Source organism: Salvelinus alpinus, chromosome 25 (genome assembly GCF_045679555.1).
Source record: "Salvelinus alpinus chromosome 25, SLU_Salpinus.1, whole genome shotgun sequence".
Taxonomy (NCBI): Eukaryota; Metazoa; Chordata; class Actinopteri; order Salmoniformes; family Salmonidae; genus Salvelinus; species Salvelinus alpinus.
Genome location: NC_092110.1, coordinates 3,152,584 through 3,172,948, shown reverse-complemented (window position 1 = coordinate 3,172,948; position 20,365 = coordinate 3,152,584). Strand labels below are relative to the sequence as shown.

Sequence of the window (20,365 nt, the reverse complement as noted above, 5' to 3'; positions counted from 1 at the left end):
GATTACTAAAACAGGCTATAGACCTACATTTGGACTGTGTGTTAGACTGCACTCAGTTGGTCCCAATTCGCGCCCTACCCCTTCCTCTTGGCCCTAACCCTTCCATGTTTGCAGATCTGTAGCAATATGTTGGATACTTCACCTCTACTCTGATTATACCTATCCAGCCGAGGGGAAGGGGAAGGGGGAGAAAGTGAATTGGGATGGGCTGAATACTGCCTGGGAAACCACGTGGTACCAGTTAGGTTAGAACAGTGGTATTCAAACTTTTTCAGCGGGGACTCCATTGTTTCCCGTATAATTTATTGCGGCCCCACCGCACCCCAAATCGAATGATTTGTACGTGATACCCGGATCTCCCGGGTGGCGCAGTGGTCTAGGGCACTGCATCGCAGTGCTAGCTGCGCCACCAGAGTCTCTGGGTTCGCGCCCAGGCTGGGCTGGGTTCGCGCCCAGGCTCTGTCGCAGCCGGCCGCAACCGGGAGATCCGTGGGGCGACGCACAATTGGCATAGCGTCGTCCGGGTTAGGGAGGGTTTGGCCGGTAGGGAGGGTTTGGCCGGTAGGGATATCCTTGTCTCAGTATGTAAAAATGTAATAAAATGTATGCACGCTACTGTAAGTCGCTCTGGATAAGAGCGTCTGCTAAATGACTAAAATGTCAAATGTAAATGTAATGACAGAACCTTAAATTCGTCACATTTTGATTTTTACATCAACAAATAACCTTCAATTCTTTCCATTTTCATCTCATCAAAATAAAAATAAACCAATAAACACATTTGATCAATAAAATTGAATTGTTCTAATTATCTTTCATTTTATTTTGGCAACAATTACTGCAGTTCCCTCGGGGTCGCGACCCCGACTATGAATACCAAGGTTAGATCTACTCACCCATGGGGGGAAGTAGGCCTCAGGTTCAAAGTACTTCCCAAAGTGCTTGTTGCGTTTGAAGTTGCCCATATCGGCTTGGAGGGCGAAGGCTGCCAGCAGAAAGTAAGCCTCCTCTCTCTGGATACACTGAGACAGCAACACCTGTTTCCTCAGGTGCCAGTAGTAGTAGTACCTGGCCGAGCGGTCACTATGGGGGAGAGACGAGAATAACCTTTAGACACATATAGCTATGTAGTAGTAGATCTACATAACTAATATAGTAGTAGTACCAGGTGCCAGTAGTAGTACCTGGTAAACCTGGGACGATAAACCGAAAATTATCGACACCGACTATACCGATCACTTATCGCAGGCATTTTGCTGATATACTAGAGAAAGGTCAAGTTTGAAACAAGATAAATGAGCTAATATGGATGAAGGGACAATTGATGGCTACAACCATCTAACTAGTAGTAGTAGTAGTTTAAAGGATCATAACATAAAAAAAAGAAACTGTGGTGTACATTCATGTTCTAAACTTATTGTTCTATTTATTGTTATTGCATCAACTCAGGCAATTTATTGCAATGTGGATTTTCATCCATATTGCCCAGCTCTAGCACCTAGCAGAGGCTCTAGTACCTAGCAGAGGCTCTAGTACCTAGCAGAGGCTCTAGTACCTAGCAGAGGCAGAGCAGTCACTAAAGGGGAGGAGAGAGAATATTATGTTACTGATCTTTGCATGGTATTAAAGTAGTAGTAATACCTGGCTGAACAGTCACTGCGGGGTGCAACATAATGACATTATATTAGTACTACTATTTATATACTACGGTAGTGGAGGTACTCGGTGCCAGTAGTAGTAGTACCTGGCTGAATGGTCACTGATAACAACCTCTAGAGACACAGCCCAGCACACTAGGGCTGGGACTCAATCCGTAGAGCTGTTTAAATGAGATGGCATTCACGGTGAACGCTGCAGATGACGGCTCAATCGGAAATGACCTTTACGTGACGAGCGAGCCTGCTACAACACAGTCTTGGATTGAATCCAGGCCTAGGTCTCCATTCTATTCATGCTGTAGTCTCAGCATCTATCAGAATCAAATTGCACATTACTATTGCTAATAGTAATTTCTAGGATCTCTGGGGGATTACTTGCCTTATTAATCTCCCATTCTCAACGTAATACTGAGCCCTGAAGTGGATAATCATGGGAGGCCCAAACTGGTCGATGCCCTGAAAACAACAAGATACAAAACAAACATTGTTTGGTTATTTTCGAGCAAATCAAACCATCAGGACAGTGTATTCATTCTATCAATACAATATCAAACTACCATCCTGACAGTGAAATCAAAAGCAGTTGCTGACATCGAATTTAAGTGTACTATGTCTGTTGCGGTAATCTTGCAAACCTTGAAACCCTGATGAAGACAGCTTAGCTGTCGAAATGTTGGTTAAATCAATCATTGCATCGGAGCCCTTGGTGTGCGGCTTTTCCTTTTCTTTTCTAAAGGGCTAATCTTACAAGCCATATTCCACGTCTCTAGAGAGATACTACTGTTGTCTTGTACTGTAGACCGGTGGTTTACAACTTTTTTGGTTACTGTACCACAAACTGATTTTTGCTCTGCAAGGAGTACCCCTGAAGTGTCCATTCTCAAGTACCCCCTGTGGATAGGCCAAGTATCCCCAGGGGTCCTAGTATCCCCAGGGGTCCTAGTATCCCCAGGGGTCCTAGTATCCCCAGGGGTCCTAGTATCCCCAGGGGTCCTAGTATCCCCAGGGGTCCAAGTATCCCCAGGGGTCCTAGTATCCCCAGGGGTCCTAGTATCCCTGGTTGGGAACCACTGCTGTAGATTGACTCACCTTGCTGGCCTCTCTCTTCCACTCCTTGGGACAGTACTTGGACAGCTTCTGGCCCAGCTCCATGTAGATATGCTCATTGTCTGGAGGGGGAAACAAACAAACCAGAGTTACATACAGAAAGCGGCTGTGTTAGAGAGCATTAAATATGTGATGCATTGTGGGTAATTGCGACGGACTAATCTATAAAAAATAATGAGTAGTGAGTATGATGCAAGGTAATTTGTAGACCAGTCAGTTGGCAGTCGACTGTAACGTCTAACAATGGGTGCGTTCCTCTGCCCAGGTGTTGCTGACCCATGCCAGATCTTTCAACACCTGGATAGTGATACATCATTTTACGTATCGGCAAAACACATGTGGATCAAGCCCATGGGCGCGTTCGACATTTACTGATCTACAAATCACTTTGCATCATGAATAACTACTCAATATTATTTGTAGATTAGTCAGTCACAATTGACCCATAATACATCACGGTTTTGATGCTTTCGACCATGGCCCAGGATTCATCTAAGTTGCTTTTGATGACACAGAGAAGGGTTAGATGGAGATATCACAGAGATAGATAAATAATATTTTCTTTATATATATGTCCCATTAAGGTGTATTTGAGTGCACAGGCAGCGCCACTGAGACAATCTCCATTTTGAAGTAGTCCATTTTCTTCTTCTACTACTTTGATGAGTTGGAAAACAAACTGAAAGTGTGCATACTGCCACCTAGTGTTTGCTCACAAATATAATTAATTGGCTGATCCCTCCTGATGACCCGGATGGAATCACGTGATCCTTCTTTAACCCACAGGATGTCCCACCGAGTTGACTACTTTAAAATGTTGTAAGCCCTCAATGGCAATGTCCATGCCAAAATGGGTTTACTCCTTCTAGAGTCCTCTATATAACTCTATGGGGTTAACCTAAGTCGCTTTATGATGACAGAGTGGTCGTATGCATGGAATGATTGATGCCCCGTTCAAAACAACTGTGAACTCGGAACTGGGAAAACTGACTTCCGAGCGTTTAAGACAACTGGGAACTCGGGGAAGAAAAAAATAATTGCTCAAACTGGGAAAATTATTTTTGAATGGTCATCCAAGTCGGAATTCCAAGTCAGGAACTTTCTGACCTGAAGATCACTTGACGTCATGATACGACCTTGTTTTTTCTCCAAGTTCCTAGTTGGAACTTGGAGAAAGCACCATGAGTCACACATTGACTCCTGTGTAGCAGACATACAGGTTCAGGTTGACAGACAGACAGCAGGTGACAATTGCACTGTAAAAAAGTGGGACGGCACTGTTGTTAATCTGAAGTGTTTTTTCTGATTGGCATGATCCAAAATTACACTTTGGTTCGTTCAACCTATTCTATTGGTCTGAAATCAAGTCACGAATTTGACAGATCAAGGTGATTTTTTTTATTGAATGAAAGCTTCTAAATTGCTTTACACATCTCATGCGCATTCACATTGCATAGCGGTGGGTGCAATGGCAGGTTGACGTTTATTGTGATGAGTCTTGTCCTGGAGGCAGCACTGAGCGATTTCCCCTTAGATAACCCAGCTGCAAAGTCAAAATTGCCTATATTGTAAAAATTCACACCTTTTAGTCTTAATTTAAGGTTAGGTTTAAGAATCAGATTTTATAAATTTGTGGCAGTGGTAGCTAATGACCTCTGCAGAGCTGCCTCCAGAACAGGGCTCTCCAACCCTGTTCTTGGAGAGCTACAGTCCAGCAGGTTTTTGCTCTAACCCTAAACCTATTTGGGGCGTGGCTTTCCATTTGTTATTTTTGGCCACCTGAGAGAGTGAATGTCCTTTCAGGTAATGCGTTCTGTTTTTTTGTGATTACATGCTCACTGCCAGCACGGAATCTTAAATGATATATGTGTAAGTACTGTGATACTAAACAGGCTGGAAATGTTTTCATTGATGAGATGGTCACCATTTAGTTACAATATTGTAACCAGTTAATGTGAAAGTCTAACGTAAAGAAGGTGTTTGGAGTCATTATTTCATGTTATGGAACCAACTTAATATCTTGATTAACAGGAAATGTATTTAACTGTTAATCCAATTGAACAAATGGGTTGTGTATATATATTTATTTGTTTGTATTTATGTTATTTATTAGGTTTTAAGAAAGGGGAAAAGTAAGTTGACTGTTGAAAGAAGTCAGTTGCAACTTGAAATACAGGGTTGTTCATAATAATCAAATATAACAGCTGGCATTGAATCATGTATTTGTTTTCAACAAATGTAGTTTATTTTTTTCAATTAAGAAAACCTAACTTATTTACTTGTAACCATGCAATTGTTTTAGGTTGATCCAAAGAGTAATATTTTTATAATGTCGAAACAACTACAAAGGAAAGCACATCGCAGCAGTGCCAGTCAGACAGATGGCCACCAGATGAGATGAGCCACCAGATGAGATGAGCCAATGTTAAGTCTACAGGACAGGTCTCTGAGCCAATGGCATGCCTGCAGGTCTTCAGTATGAGCCAATCACGTGCCCTGCACGACAAGTCTATTGACCAGGAGCCAGTGGGGCTGATTTAGGGACATTCCTGAGCTGCTTGTCTGAACAGCGTGAAATCACAAGGCAAACAGTGACTATCCACCCCCACCCCCACTCTAACTCATACCCCGACCCCTAGCCCTACCAACCACCCCCAGCCCCAGCTCCAACCCCCTCAGCCTCTGTGTCCCTCGCACTGACCAATCGTCACTCCGTCCCCATGCCTCTGTCACCCCACTCCACCTCTCTCCAGCACAACTAGGGAGCAGACCAGTCAGTTAGCTAAGCTCTGATTTACCAGTCATCATCACTCCTTTTTCTCTCTCCCTCTCTAGTCAGACTGCCTGGTGAAATGTGTAGTTAATCATCTGTCATCTGTACTGCAGGGCTTAGAGTCAGCAGAGTCTCCATACTGGCATACTCGCCTGTCAGACTTCTTCCTCCTTTCTTTTCTGATCCTTGACTTTTCCAAAGGCTTTTAAAGAAGAGACAAACCTGTTGGTTCAGCAGGGAAACTCTCAGCTCATAACACGTATGACTAACAGAGAGGATTAAGATGACAGAGAGACAGAGAGACAGAGCGAGAGAGAGCGATAAAGAGAAAGAGACAGAGAGAGCGCGCACCAGAGGGACTGGTTCAGCCCAGTCAGTAGAACGTCTGACATAATGAGAGGCTGCCTAAGAGAGTCTAATTCTCTGTTCTAATTATCCATCCTTCTGTCCCAAGTGTGCACTTGTTCACTTCCCTTAATTGATTTATAAGGAAAGTACTGGTATGAGACATATGGAAACCACAGGAGGCTGCTGAGGGGAGGACGGCTCATAATAATGTCTGGAATGGAGAGAATGGCATCAAACCCCTGGAAACCGTGTGTTTGATGTGTTCGATACCATTCCATTTATTCTTCTCCAGCTATTACTAAGAGCCCGTCTTCCCCAATTAAAGGTGCCACCGGCGCCTGTGGTGGAAACTCCCTCTAGCCCATGTATACACACCAATCCAATGCTTTTAAATGTGCGGGGTGAAGTACACAAGTGCATACCTCCGGAGAATTGAGGCGTAACTCATTGGGACCTTTCTGTACAGAGGAAGGCTCATGCCTTTGATATGACACACACTAAGCTATGCGGCTACTTTAACCACAGAGACAAGTGGGCTGATATGGGCGAGATATGTCACATATCCATGGACGATGGACACGTGCAAACACACAAACACACAGGCAGACATGCACACAGCGACAACGGTAAACCATTCTTACTCTGAATGACACTGAGTCCAAACAGGTGACAGTCCTTCAGTCGGAGAAGGTCACACACCTGGATGAGCAGCTCCTGGCACAAAGTCTTCACCTGAGCAGAGAGGGAGAACACACAGCAAGAGGTCAAATGTCAGGATGTACAGGAGGAGATCGGAGGTATTTTGACTAGGTCTGACCCCAATTATTCGACTGGTCAATTGTTTCGTCGTTAGGCTGTTGGCCGACCTAAATGGTTTTAGTCGAGCAGTAACACACATACACTACCTTCAAAAGTTTGGGGTCACTTAGAAATGTCCTTGTTTTTGAAAGAAAAGCAACATTTTTGTCCATTAAAATAACATCAAAGTGATCAGTGAAGAGGTGTCTCCGGGATGCTGGCCTTCTAGGCAGAGTTCCTCTGTCAAGTGTATGTGTTCTTTTGCCCATCTTAATCTTTTATTTTTATTGGTCAGTCTGAGATATAGGTTTTTCTTTGCAACTCTGCTTAGAAGGCCATCATCCCGGAGTCGCCTCTTCACTGTTGGCGTTGAGACTGGTGTTTTGCGTGTACTATTTTATGAAGCTGCCAGTTGAGGACTTGTGAGGTGTCTGTTTCTCAAACTAGACATTCTATGTCCTCTTGCTCAGTTGTGCACCGGGGCCTCCCATGCCTCTTTCTATTCTGGTTAGAGACAGTTTGCGCTGTTCTGTGAAGGGAGTAGTACACAGCGCTGGCAATTTTTCGCATGGAATAGCCTTCACTTCATTTTCGCATGGAATAGCCTTCATTTCTCAGAACAAGAATAGACTGACGAGTTTCAGAAGATCTTTCCATCTCTCTCCCTTTCTATAACCACTCAGTGTGAAAGCAAAAAATGTCATGCTCTGATCCAATGGAAACGTCATAAAATCGGCCTAACTGATTACCGCTTATTAGTGCTGACTTGGACGGAAATAGGTTCCAGTACTCATTTTTGGGTGGTGGTACTGTTTATATTTAGGTGCAGGAGCTCCACAATACTTTTGAGCTACTATTCTATAAGAAGAACAGGAGCTCAAGCAGTAGAACATTTGAGGTGCCGGTACTTCGCTCCAGTGAGCTCCTGCCCAAGTCATACCCTGCTTATTTTTCCTTTGCGCAAATAGCCTACAGCTGTGCCTGTCCCGAGCTCACTGGCTAAACTCTGAGGGCCCAGAATATTTTCGCTAGCACTAACTTTGGGGCTGGACCCAACTTAATAGTAGATACAATGTTTTAAATTCGTTGCAGACAGGCTAGGCTATGTGTAGCCAATGGGATTTTTTTAATCAGGATATTTTCTACCTGCAGGCTGCAATGTTTTTATTTGTTAGCTTTATGTAGGATATTTGTACATAGTTGGCAATGGCAAGAGAAGTTCATTTTTAGGTTTGTATAATTTTCATTTAGATTTGGATAGAATTTTGATTTACCACATGACAATGATTTTGTGATTTGAAGACATTATTAGAAATGTTTCACGAAAATGTGCAAATGAAACCCATAACTGGCAAGCAGATCGGTACAAATGTTAAGATAAATTGGCATTCAACATGAGAAAGGTTGCCGACTCCTCCTGTAGCCTATTACCAGCAACTTAAAGAGAGTAACGGCAAAATCTGTGAAAGCCAGGCGGAGCTGTTTTTTTTCTTCTGGTTATCTTGATCTCTGGCGCTCTCGTGAGGCTCTCGTCTTATTTCATCAAAGCTTTAAGCATCAGACAAGCTCAATGCATACAGTTTATTTTATTAAAACACATAGGGTGTGTCTATATATGGAAAAATACACGCGTAACATTTTCGAGCAATCGATTGGTCGAAAGAACAGATGACTTTCGGTCAGGGACAGCCCTAAATTAGACACACTGTGATACAAGGATGAATGGAATTGCCAGTTTGAAAGTCAAATAAAACAATTACTGCAATTCCTGACCCTTGCTTTTGGATAATACACTTTGTCTTAATCACAAATATAATCCCAACATAGTGAGAACAGTTCCACTACAGTCTTGATACCAGTGGTCTGACCTTATATACACCGGAATACTACTGAGAGCCTATATACATGTATATTTATATTATACTCATTGATCAGATGCTCTTATCCAGAGCAACTTACAGTTAGAGCATTCATCTCAAGGTAGCTAGGTGAGACGCAGTACTCACATTGACGATGACGTTAAGCGTGTCGTCACTGGGAAGAAAGACACAGACACAGCGGCGGTCCTGCATAGCTTTGTTATTGTGGAAGCCGGTCAGCTTGTTCATCTTCGTGTGGCTGGGAGGTCGACAGGGCTCCTCCAGGCCCCCGGGTTGGGACACCCACCACCACCGGTACAAGTAGCGGTACCAGTACCAGCAGCAGTAGTACCAGCAGCAGCCCTGGTTCAGCTATTGCCCAGGCCCAGTGAGGAGACGCGAGGCTTAGCAGGCCAGGACATGGGAGGCACCAGAACACAGTGCGGGGCCACACACTGTAGAGGACAGACAGAGGAAGGGACATCACATTAGCACTGTTGCATGGACACACTGTAGAGGACAGATGGACAGAGGAGGGGACATAATATTAGAGCTGCTGCATGGAAATACTGTCGAAGACAGACTGGAGTGATCTTCGTGGGTTATACTCAGTCTCAGGGTAGTAAATTGGTGGTGTGTTGATATCCCTGTAGTGGTGTGGGGGCTGTGCTTTGGCAAAGTGGGTGGGGTTATATCCTCCATGTGTGGCCCAGTCCGGGAATATCGTCGGACAGGGCCACAGTGTGTCCCCATCCCCCCCCTGTCTTCAGTATCTATGCTGCAATAGTCTATGTGCCTGGGAGCTAGGGTCATTTTTTCCTATCTGGTGTAATAATTCTGTCTTCTCTGGTGTCCTGTGTGGTCCCTCCCCCTCCCACTGTTCTGCCTGTGGCTATGGAACCCTGACCTGTTCACTGGATGGCCTACCTTTTCCCATATCTGCTGTTTGACCTGCTCTCTCTCACTCTCATCCGCACCTGCTGTCTCGACCTCTGAATGCTCAGCTATAAAAAGACAACTGACATTTACTCCTGAGGTACTGACCTGTTGCACCCTCGACAACCACTGCGATTATTTTTTGATCCTGCTGGTCATCTGTGAATGTTTGAACATCTTGAAGAACAATCTGGCCTTAATGGCCATGTACTCTCCACCCGGCACAGCCAGAGGAGGACTAGCCAGCCCTCAGAGCCTGGTTCCTCTCTAGGTTTCTTCCTAGGTTCCTGCCTTTCTAGGGAGTTTTTCCTAGCCACCATACTTCTACATCTGCATTGCTTGCTGTTTGGGGTTTTAGGCTGGGTTTCTGTATAAGCACTTTGTGACATCTTCTGATGTAAAAAGGGCTTTATAAATACATTTGATTGATTGAACTGAAGCCAACTGAAGACAGACTTAATAATATCTCACATCAGGAGAATGTCATCATGTTGCCATAGTAGTCCCTGGCTGATTTCTGGGTAACATCTGAACATCTGTTTGCCTGTTTCTGTGTGGAGAGGTACTGAAGGAATGTGGTGGTGATGATTGTGTGACTGGGAGGGAGTGAGATGGGGATGGGCGTGTAACTAACTAACTGACTCCCCTTCTCAGCAGCGATAACACAACTGTGCTTGGTGATCTATTTCATGCGCACGTACACCTAACACCTCAACACCACACACCTAACAACAGCTCTCTGCTGTATCAGGCTCTCATCACAACAAGACGGGAAAGCAAGATTAGTATCACACACAAAAAAGTTGGATGATTGGTACCATTTTACGATGAGGGGGGAAACTCCTGAGAGCGAGTGTGCGAGAGAGTGAATAACAACAGTGGTAAAACACAAGATTGATTATCCTTCATGTCTTTCCTCTTCTCTTCCTACTCTAAGATCATGCCTCTCTCTTCCTACTCTTATGATTAAGATTATGCCTCTCTCTTCCTACTCTTATGATTAAGATCATGCCTCTCTCTTCCTACTCTTATGATTAAGATTATGCCTCTCTCTTCCTACTCTTATGATTAAGATCATGCCTCTCTCTTCCAAACTCTTATGATTAAGATTATGCCTCTCTCTTCCTACTCTTATGATTAAGATTATGCCTCTCTCTTCCTACTCTTATGATTAAGATTATGCCTCTCTAGCACGGCATAATTAAGTTAACTGAAATCAATGACTTATGTAATCAAATATTTTTCTTTGTGCCCAACTGTGTATATAAATGTATCTGTATCATTAGAAATTATCTTAGGTCTTAAGATGTTTCTCTGTTTTGTCCTCCATTGAAATCATATCCTATTATACTTTCAGGCAGGAATATAATCCTCACTCCCAAATTAGTAATAACACTGCTCAGCACAGTTGAGCTAAATGGTGAAAGAGGATGCCAGTGTTGGGCGGGGTGAGGAGGGATAGGGGAGAGAGGGGCAAGGTGAGCCATTTTTTGCATTCAGCATCACTGTTCCAAGGGAAATATAGTATTCTTTCTAACAAAGACATTCACATATATTTCAGGATGTTGTGTATCCCTGGAAATAATCAGAATTCATGTAAAAATGACAGTTTTGAAAATATAGCTTGTCCCCCCCCAAAAAGTGGCATCTTGGCACAACTTACCCCCGGGTATGGGGTAAGTTAAGCTGCTTACAAATGTCTGTACTGAATTAAATATCACTACCTTTTTAAAACCATATCTATCTTTATTTTCCGAACACAATTCAAAACAATCACAATCATTTTGTCTTTTAATACTTTTATGCAGAGGCTTAACACTGTAGCCTAGCGGTTAAGTGTTGAGCCAGCAACCAAAAGTTCGCTGGTTCGAATCCCCAAGCCCCATGGCCATTGGCTCAACTTACCCAAAGGCAAACATGTTGACTATATTAGCCCACACAGCTACAAGGATGCACTTTCATGCTAGGTTTAGGACTTCATTTTAAAGCTTAAAGAGACCCCAACTGATGGCGAAACTTGTCTAAATAATCTTAAAATGGTTTACTTTGGTTTAAATACAAGCATCATGAAAACTCTAACACAAATTCATTTGACTTGGTGATTTGTATTTTTTTTACTGAACTTCCTTACCTAATTTTCCATGTGGTTTCTTCCTTCACAGACTCCATGAAATAGTGACCTCTTCCTAAATATTTGGTAAAAGGATTCATTTTGTGTATGGTGGCTCAACCTACTCCTTTGGTTCAACCTACCCCACCTCTCCCCTACTGTAATTTAGCAGTCAGACTGAGGGAGAGAGTAGTCATCAGATCACTAATGGTTCAGACCCAATAGTGTCATGTCTAGTGAGACATCATGACTACTATACGAGACATCAATGTTCCATAGACTATTCTAGCTCTTGACAGATACCCCTCTCTTATTCCATCTAGCCTGGGATCCACAGTGATATGCTCCTTTTTTCCATGGCTTCAACTTGGCTTCCAGGCTGGGGATCTTCCATCCCCGGCATGAAGGCTTTGTGTGAGGGAGAGGGCTGGATAATAACATTACTGCTGCCTTCCATCACCTATTCATCCACAGCCCAGTAGAATAGTGATGCAACACCAAAGCTGTGTCCACAGCAGTCCAGCCGCCAGACAGAGATAGACCCACTTCCTGCCGTCAGCCCAGGATAGCGGCAGGAACGGAGAAATTCTGTCAACGTGGCAAGCTAGCCTCAGAGGCAGGCAGTCTCATGACACAGAAAAACCACCCGAAATACAAACAGAAAGACAGAAAGTGAGAGAGAGAATTAGAGAATGCCTCTGAGTCTGTAGGTCTCTGTCTCTCCCTCCCAACTAATGTAACATCACAGGGGTGGGGTGCTCCTATGTGAACCTTTCCAGAACTAAAGACGGAGGCTGCGCCAGACCAAAAACTCCGCTGGAACACGTAGAGAGAGAGAGACTGGAACCAGGGGGAGGTGAGAGATGGGGAGTGGGAAAGACATTACGGGAGAGTGGGGTAAGTTGAGCCACCCCTTGTTTCGAGAAAACCATACACTAAATTAATCATTTGACAAAATATTTACGCTGTCATTTCATGGAGTCTGTGAAGGACTAACATCAGTTGGGGTCTCTATAAGCTTCAATATGAGGTCCTAAACCTAGCATGAAAGTGCATCCGTGTAGTTGTGTGGGCTAATTTAAACTCAGCAAAAAAAGTCAGGACCCTGTCTTTCAAAGATAATTCGTAAAAATCCAAATAACTTCACAGATCTTCATCGTAAAGGGTTTAAACACTGTTTCCCATGCTTGTTCAATGAACCATAAACAATTAATGAACATGCACCTGTGGAACGGTCGTTAAGACAATTAAGGTCACAGTTATGAAAACTTAGGACACTAAAGAGGCCTTTCTACTGACTCTGAAAAACACCAAAAGAAAGATGCCCAGGGTCCCCGCTCATCTGTGTGAACGTGCCTTAGGCGTGCTGCAAGGAGGCATGAGGACTAAATTGCAATGTCCGTACTGTGAAAAGCCTAAGACAGCGCTACCGGGAGACAGGAGAGACAGCTGATCGTCCTCGCAGTGGCAGACCACGTGTAACAACACCTGCACAGGATCGGTACATCCGAACATCACACCTGTCGGACAGGTACAGGATGGCAACAACAACTGTCCGAGTTACACCAGGAACGCACAATCACTCCATCAGTGCTCAGACTGTCCGCAATAGGCTGAGAGAGACTGGACTGAGGGCTTGTAAGCCTGTTGTAAGGCAGGTCCTCACCAAACATCACCGGCAACAACGTCGCCTATGGGCACAAACCCACCGTCGCTGGACCAGACAGGACTGGCAAAAAGTGCTCTTCACTGATGAGTCGCGGTTTTGTCTCACCAGGGGTGATGGTCGGATTTGCGCTTATAGTCGAAGGAATGAGCGTTACATCGAGGCCTGTACTCTGGAGTGGGATCAATATGGAGGTGGAGGGTCCGTCATGGTCTGGGGCGGTGTGTCACAGCATCATCGGACTGAGCTTGTTGTCATTGCAGGCAATCTCAATGCTGTGAGGGAAGACATCCTCCTCCCTCGTGTGGTACTCTTCCTGCAGGCTCATCCTGACATGACCCTCCAGCATGACAATGCCACCAGCCATACTGCTTGTTCTGTGAGTGATTTCCTGCAAGACAGGAATGTAAGTGTTCTGCCATGACCAGCGAAGAGCCCGGATCTCAATCCCATTGAGCACGTCTGGGACCTGTTGGATCGGAGGGTGGGGGCTAGGGCCATGCGGGAACTTGCAGGTGCCTTGGTGGAAGAATGGGGTAACATCTCACAGCAAGAACTGGCAAATCTGGTGCAGTCCCTGAGGAGGAGATGCACTGGTGGCCACACAGATACTGACTGTTACTTTTGATTTTGACCCCCCTTTGTTCAGGGACACATTATTCAATTTCTGTTAGTCAGATGTCTGTGGAACTTGTTCAGTTTATGCCTCAGTTGTTGAATCTTCAGACAAATATTTACACGTTAAGTTTGCTGAAAATAAACACAGTTGACAGTGAGAGGACTTTTCTTTTTTTGCTGAGTTGAGCCCATGGCAAGTTGAGCAAATTGAAGTATTTTCTTCCCAAGTTCTTCCCAACTGGCCTATGTTAAAAGTATATATTTTTTAATTACATACTGTTTGTTTGGTTTTGTGCCTGTGTTAAAAGATGCTTAAGATGGTTAAAAACAAAAAAAGTGATTGTGTTGAATTGTCTTTGGGAAATAAAAATAGACATGGTTTTAAAAAGGTAGTGGCAATATTTCATTCAGTACACAAATGCGTAGGCTCCTTGTACCCTGCCCTTATGAATAACTCACCCCATCTACGGGGTAAGTTGTGCCAAAAGAGCACTTTTTTTGGACAAGCTATGATTTCAAAACAGTAATGTTTATATGAATTCTGATTATATCCAGGGATACACAACATTCTGAAATATATGTAGATATGTTTGTTAGAAATAATACTATATTTCCTTCGACGGAGAGATGCTGAATGTAAAAAATGGCCCCATTCAACCCCAATCTCCCCTAACATATTAGAGAGGAAAAGAGAGTGACTCACAACAGGCCAGACTGGAGAAATAGAAACATGTCAGATTAAATACATGTATAGAATGAGAATGAGATGGAGAATGAGAGAGAGAGAGCGAGAGAGCAAGAAAGCGAGGGAGCACTCAAAGTACAGCCGTGAAAAAATCTGCTGCAGTCAGGAGAATTCCACACTAACATCTGCTTCTCATTCCAACAATGGAGGCCTTTGATTCCTGGCTCACACACACACACACACACACACACACACACACACGGTTGGAGAGAAACAGACTACCACAAAAAAAATTGTTTAATCTGTTACGTTATCAGCAAAAAACATTGTAATCAGATTACAGATACTTTTGAAGAACTAGATTACTTCTAGGATTACTTTTAAATTCAGAAAGGATGTTCGTGAATTTTTTTTGACACCTTTCTGTTTCTCAATGACATTCAGCAATGTTCAGTTTGTTCCGCCTGAGCGAGTCTGACCACAAGTCAGAGACCACTATGATGACACATCAAATGTGTTTGATGGATCGCGGGAAAAGAGCAGGAATATGCTTTTGTAGGCTACAGTCCAAGCTATGTCTTCCAATGGTGCGACTGCTGTCGGCATCCAAAGATTATCTAACTTGAATAAACACTCGTTACAATTACCGTAAAAAGATTAGTGATAGTATTGGTACTGTAAAACTGATTACAGTAACATGCTGTATAGGCTTACTGTAAATGTACAGCATTATACTGACAGCGGTTGCCAGCACATTACTGTCATTATATATATAGCTGTATCGCTGTAATGATTACAGTACGCTCATTTACAGTATAATGCATTATTGCATAATACTGCATAGTTTTTCTTACTGTAAACACTTTTACAGCATCCCTGCTGTAAAGCAACATGTTTTATATACTGTAGCTTGAAACTCTGCCAGTATAATGCTGTATATGTACAGCGAAAAGTTTTACAGTTCATCATATGAGCCATTGTGATGCAACACTTTGTAATAAGGGAACTAGGGTGGGCGAATAATGTCCTATCGTGATTACGTACCTATAAACCATTGAAATACGACGGTATCAGTCCCTATTGGCCAACCCAAATAGGGGGCTATGGCGTGAAATCGAATGCTACAACTGGACGAATTATAACAAAAGATAACGTTGTTGAAAGCCTGGGCAGAAGCTACAGTAAGTGCAGTTTCAGCATGGAACAGGTTACTTTTGAAAAACGTAATGATTACTTTGAGGATTACTTTGAAATTCAGAAAGGATGTTAGCTAATCAGATTACAGATACTTTTGAAGAACTAGATGATTACTTCTAGAATGACTTATAAATTCAGAAAGGATGTTTGTGATTTTTGTTGTTGTTGATCAATCAGCATTGAAAAAAGGCGCAAGTTGAAGTTTGTTCTGCCTGAGCGAGTCTGACCACAAGTCAGAGACCACTATGATGACACACCAAATGCTTTTGATGGATCGCGGGAAGAAAAGCAGGAATATGCTTTTGTAGGCTACAGTCCAAGCTATGTCTTCCAATGGTGGGACTGCTGATTACCCAACATGAATAAACGCTTTGAGGTAATGACGACAGCAGTGGTGTAGCCTACGAGCGATCCGGATATAACTTATTGATATCTACATAGCGCATTGAAGTGAATCACAATGCTGCTCTTTCATTTAGCTATTTGCGCCTTACGGATTGTGGTTGTTGTGGATGGCTGTTCACAAATGTATATGTGTATTTTTATCAAATAATGCTTGAATTGAAGTTTAAGCTTCCTAGCAATCATTGTTTATGTGACCAGTGGATAGCCAATGAAAAATGCACTCTTGCAACAGCTGCATAGTAGTGTGGATCCCAGCCTATGGAATACAAAATCTAGACTCCTCTCTGGTATTGTGCTCCACACTGTCAAAAACAAGTTGATTTCAAAATCTAATTTGTACTGCTTCAACCAAAAAAATATCCATAGGGCTAACAGACACATGCTCAAACTCGCCCACTTTTGATAGACTTACTGTAAACGGCTGCAAATCATCGAGATATCGGTTATCAGTGTCAGCAACATAAACTAAAACAATATGCCTATAAGAAATGCAGCGTATGGCATACATTTTTCACATGCAAATAACACTTTTCGGTAGTTCTCCAAAGCATGCCATTGCATTTATGTTTCAACCATGTTTTGAAGCAATGAGCCCAATCAGTCACCCATGACAACTAAATCATCATTCATGAATTCATAAATAGAGTAGGCTAATAAATCCTTAGTTTTGGGGTTATGCTCAGGTTAAACAATTTGGCTAATCTATATTTCCATATTTCCGAGTCGTATTCTTGCAGATCAAGGGGTATTAAATGAATTGGAATGACTGAATCTGACAGACTTTTGGTTTTTAATTCAAAGATATAGCCTAATCTTGTCATTATCTGTAGTAGGAAGCGATGGGTTAGAAGAAGCCTACATAACCAACCCATAAAGTAAAATATGGCCAGCTATGTGAACTCTAACATTGATTTATCTTGCAATAGATGTCGTTCAATTCGTAATACTCATTTTTGTCTTCTTCTAATGCCTCTTAAGGGGAAAGTACCCATAAAAGTAACTGAAAGTAATCAGATTACATTACTGAGTTTGGGTAATCCAAAAATGATGTATCGATTACAATTTTGGACAGGTAACCAACCTAACCCTACGCACGCACGCACACACGCACATACACATACACACATATCTCCATCTCCATACATCCAACTCCAGCACACAAAGGCTACTTGCTAGAATTCCTTACAGCTCCAAGCGATAGAGAATGGTATATTAGGACTCAAACAGCAATGTTAGGGATCTAAAGGCACACGAACATTGAGGGGGAGCTAGATAGCGGGAAAGGAAGACCAGAATGTGGCCAATGATGGACGCATATCATGTTTCTACTATCCCTCGTCAGTGCATTCAGAAAATATTCCACATTTTGTTACATTGCAGCCTTATTCAAAAATTGATTAAATTGTTTTTTTCCCCCTCATCAATCTACACACAATACCCCATATACAGACAAAGCAAAACAGGTTTAGAACATTTTGCTAATTTATTAAAAATAAAACAACTTAAATATCACATTTACATAAGTATTCAGGCCCTTTACTCAGTACTTTGTTGAAGAATTTTGGCAGCGATTACAGCCTCTAGTCAGTCTTCTTGGGTATGACGCTGCAAGCCTGGCACATCTTAAAAATTGGGGAGTTTCTCCCATTCTTCCCTGCAGATCCTCTTAAGCTCTGTCAGGTTAGATGGGGAGCGTCGCTGCACAGCTATTTTCAGGTCTCTCCAGAGATGTTTGATCGGGTTCAAGTCCGGGCTCTGGATCAAGGACATTCAGAGACTTGTCCCGAAGCCACTCCTGCGTTGTCTTGGCTGTGTGCTTACGTTCGTTGTCCTGTTGGAAGGTGAACCGTCATCCCAGTCTGAGGTCCTGATCTCTCTGGAGGTGGTTTTCATCAAGGAGCTCTCTGTACTTTGCTTCGTTCATCTTTCCCTCGAGCCTGACTAGTCTACCAGTCCCTGCCACTGAAATACATCCCCACAGCATGATGCTGCCACCACCATGCTTCACCATAGGGATGGTGCCAGGTTTCCTCCAGAAGTGACATTTGGCTTTCAAGCCAAAGGGTTCAATCTTGGTTTCATCAGACCAGAGAATCTTGTTTCTCATGGTCTGCGAGTCTTTAGGTGCAACTCCAAGTGGGCTGTCATGTGCCTTTTACTGAGGAATGGCTTCTGTCTGGCCACTCTATCATAAAGGCCTCCACAGAGGAACTCTGGTGCTCTGTCAGAGTAACCATCGTGTTCTTGGTAACCTCCCTGACCAAGGCCCTTCTCCCCCGATTGCTCAGTTTGGCCAGTCGGCCAGCTCTAGGAAGAGTCTTGGTTGTTCCAAACTTTTTCCATTTAAGAATGATGGAGGCCACTGTGCTCTCGGGAACCTTCAATGCTGTAGACGTTTTTTGGTACCCTTCCCAGATCAGTGCCTCGACACAATCCAGTCTCGGGTTTCTCTACGGACAATTTCTTCAACCTCATGGCTTGGTTTTTGCTCTGACATCAAATCAAATGTTGTTGGTCACATACACATGGTTAGCAGATGTTATTGCAAGTGTACTGAAATTCTTGTGCTTCTAGTTCGGACAGTGCAACAATATCTAACAAGTAATCTAACAATTCCACAACAACTACCTAATACACACAAATCTAAGTAAAGGAATGGAATAAGAATATATACATATAAACATATGGATGAGCAATGACAGAGTGGCATAGGCTAAGATGCAATAGATGGTATAAAATACATACATATGAGATGAGTAATGCAAGATATGTAAACATGATTAAAGTGGCATTATTAAAGTGACTAGTGATCCATTTATTAAAGTGTGCTATGATTTCAAGTCTGTATGTAGGTAGCAGCCTCTCTGTGTTAGTGATGGCTGTTTAACAGTCTGATGGCCTTGAGATAGAGTTTTTTTCAGTCTCTCGGTCCCAGCTCTGATGCACCTGTGCTGACCTCGCCTTCTGGATGGTAGCGGGCTGAACAGGCAGTGGCTCGGCTTGTTGTTGTCCTTGATTATCTTTTTGGCCTTCCTGTGACATCGGGTGCTGTAGGTGTCCTGGAGGGCAGGTAGTTTGCCCCCGGTGATGCGTTGTGCAGAACGCACCACCCTCTGGAGAGCCCTGCAGCTGTGGGCGGTGCAGTTGCCGTACCAGGCTGTGATACAGCCCGACAGGATGCTCTCAATTGTGCATCTGTAAACGTTTGTCAGGGTTTTAGGTGACAAGTCAAATTTCTTCAGCGTCCTGAGGTTGAAGAGGCGCTGTTGTGCCTTCTTCACCACACTGTCTACTGTCTGTGTGGGTGGGCCATTTCAGTTTGTCCGTGATGTTTACGCCGAGGAACTTAAAACGTTCCACCTTCTCCATGCACTGTCAACTGTGGGACCTTATATTGACAGGTGTGTGCCTTTCCAAATCATGACCAATAAATTGATTTTACCACAGGTGTACTCCAATTAAGTTGTAGAAACATCTCCAGGATGATCAACGGAAACAGGATGCACCTGAGCCCAACTTCGTGTCTCATAGCAAAGGGTCAGAATACTTATGTAAATAAGGTATCTGTTTTTTATTTTTAATACATTTGCAAAAAACAAACCCGTTTTCGCCTAGTCATTATAGGGTATTGTGTGTAGATTAAAATTCAACAATTCATTTTAGATTAAGGCTGTAATTTACCAAAATGTGGAGTCTGAATACTTTCTGAATGCACTGTATACTGTAGGTCAATGGTAACAGAGGTTTATAGCAATACAGTACATAATGCTAATTCACAGATATCTCTGACAGTAAAAGTACAGCTGGACAGAAATCTCTAGCCTGGTCCCAGATCTGTTTAGCTTTTGCCAACTCCATTGCTGTCATCAATAGACGTTTGGCACAAACAGATTGGCACTCAGGTTAGAAATCTCTTCTGGACCCACAAAACCACTTCCTACTCCTTCCTAGTTTCTATCTCTCTCAACAACAGAAAACGACTGGCAGAAGTGGAAATTATCTTTGTGTCCCAAATGGCACCCTATTCCCTACATAGTGCCCTATGGACCCTGGTCAAAAAACAGTGCACTACATAGGGCAGGGTTACCCAACTGGCAGCCTGTAGACCGAGTTTGACCCGCTGGTGGTTTTATTTGGCACCCCATGTTTTCTGAAGAATTTTTTTTTTTAACACGAGGGAATTTTCATTGTTAGACATAAAAAAA

General features: G+C 43.2%; 1 protein-coding gene across 1 annotated transcript in view; it reads right to left on the bottom strand.

Moving 5' to 3' along the window:
* Window positions 1-20,365, bottom strand: part of LOC139553177 (FERM domain-containing protein 6-like) — a 71,223-nt gene that overhangs the window by 13,612 nt on the left and 37,246 nt on the right. The window contains exons 2-6 of the mRNA XM_071365205.1: window positions 8,691-8,998; window positions 6,528-6,618; window positions 2,748-2,827; window positions 2,038-2,114; window positions 897-1,083 (exon numbers count right to left, since the gene is read on the bottom strand). Of these exons, the coding sequence (XP_071221306.1) occupies window positions 897-1,083; window positions 2,038-2,114; window positions 2,748-2,827; window positions 6,528-6,618; window positions 8,691-8,792 (537 nt within the window). The 5' untranslated portion in view covers window positions 8,793-8,998. The remainder of the gene's footprint in view (window positions 1-896; window positions 1,084-2,037; window positions 2,115-2,747; window positions 2,828-6,527; window positions 6,619-8,690; window positions 8,999-20,365) is intronic.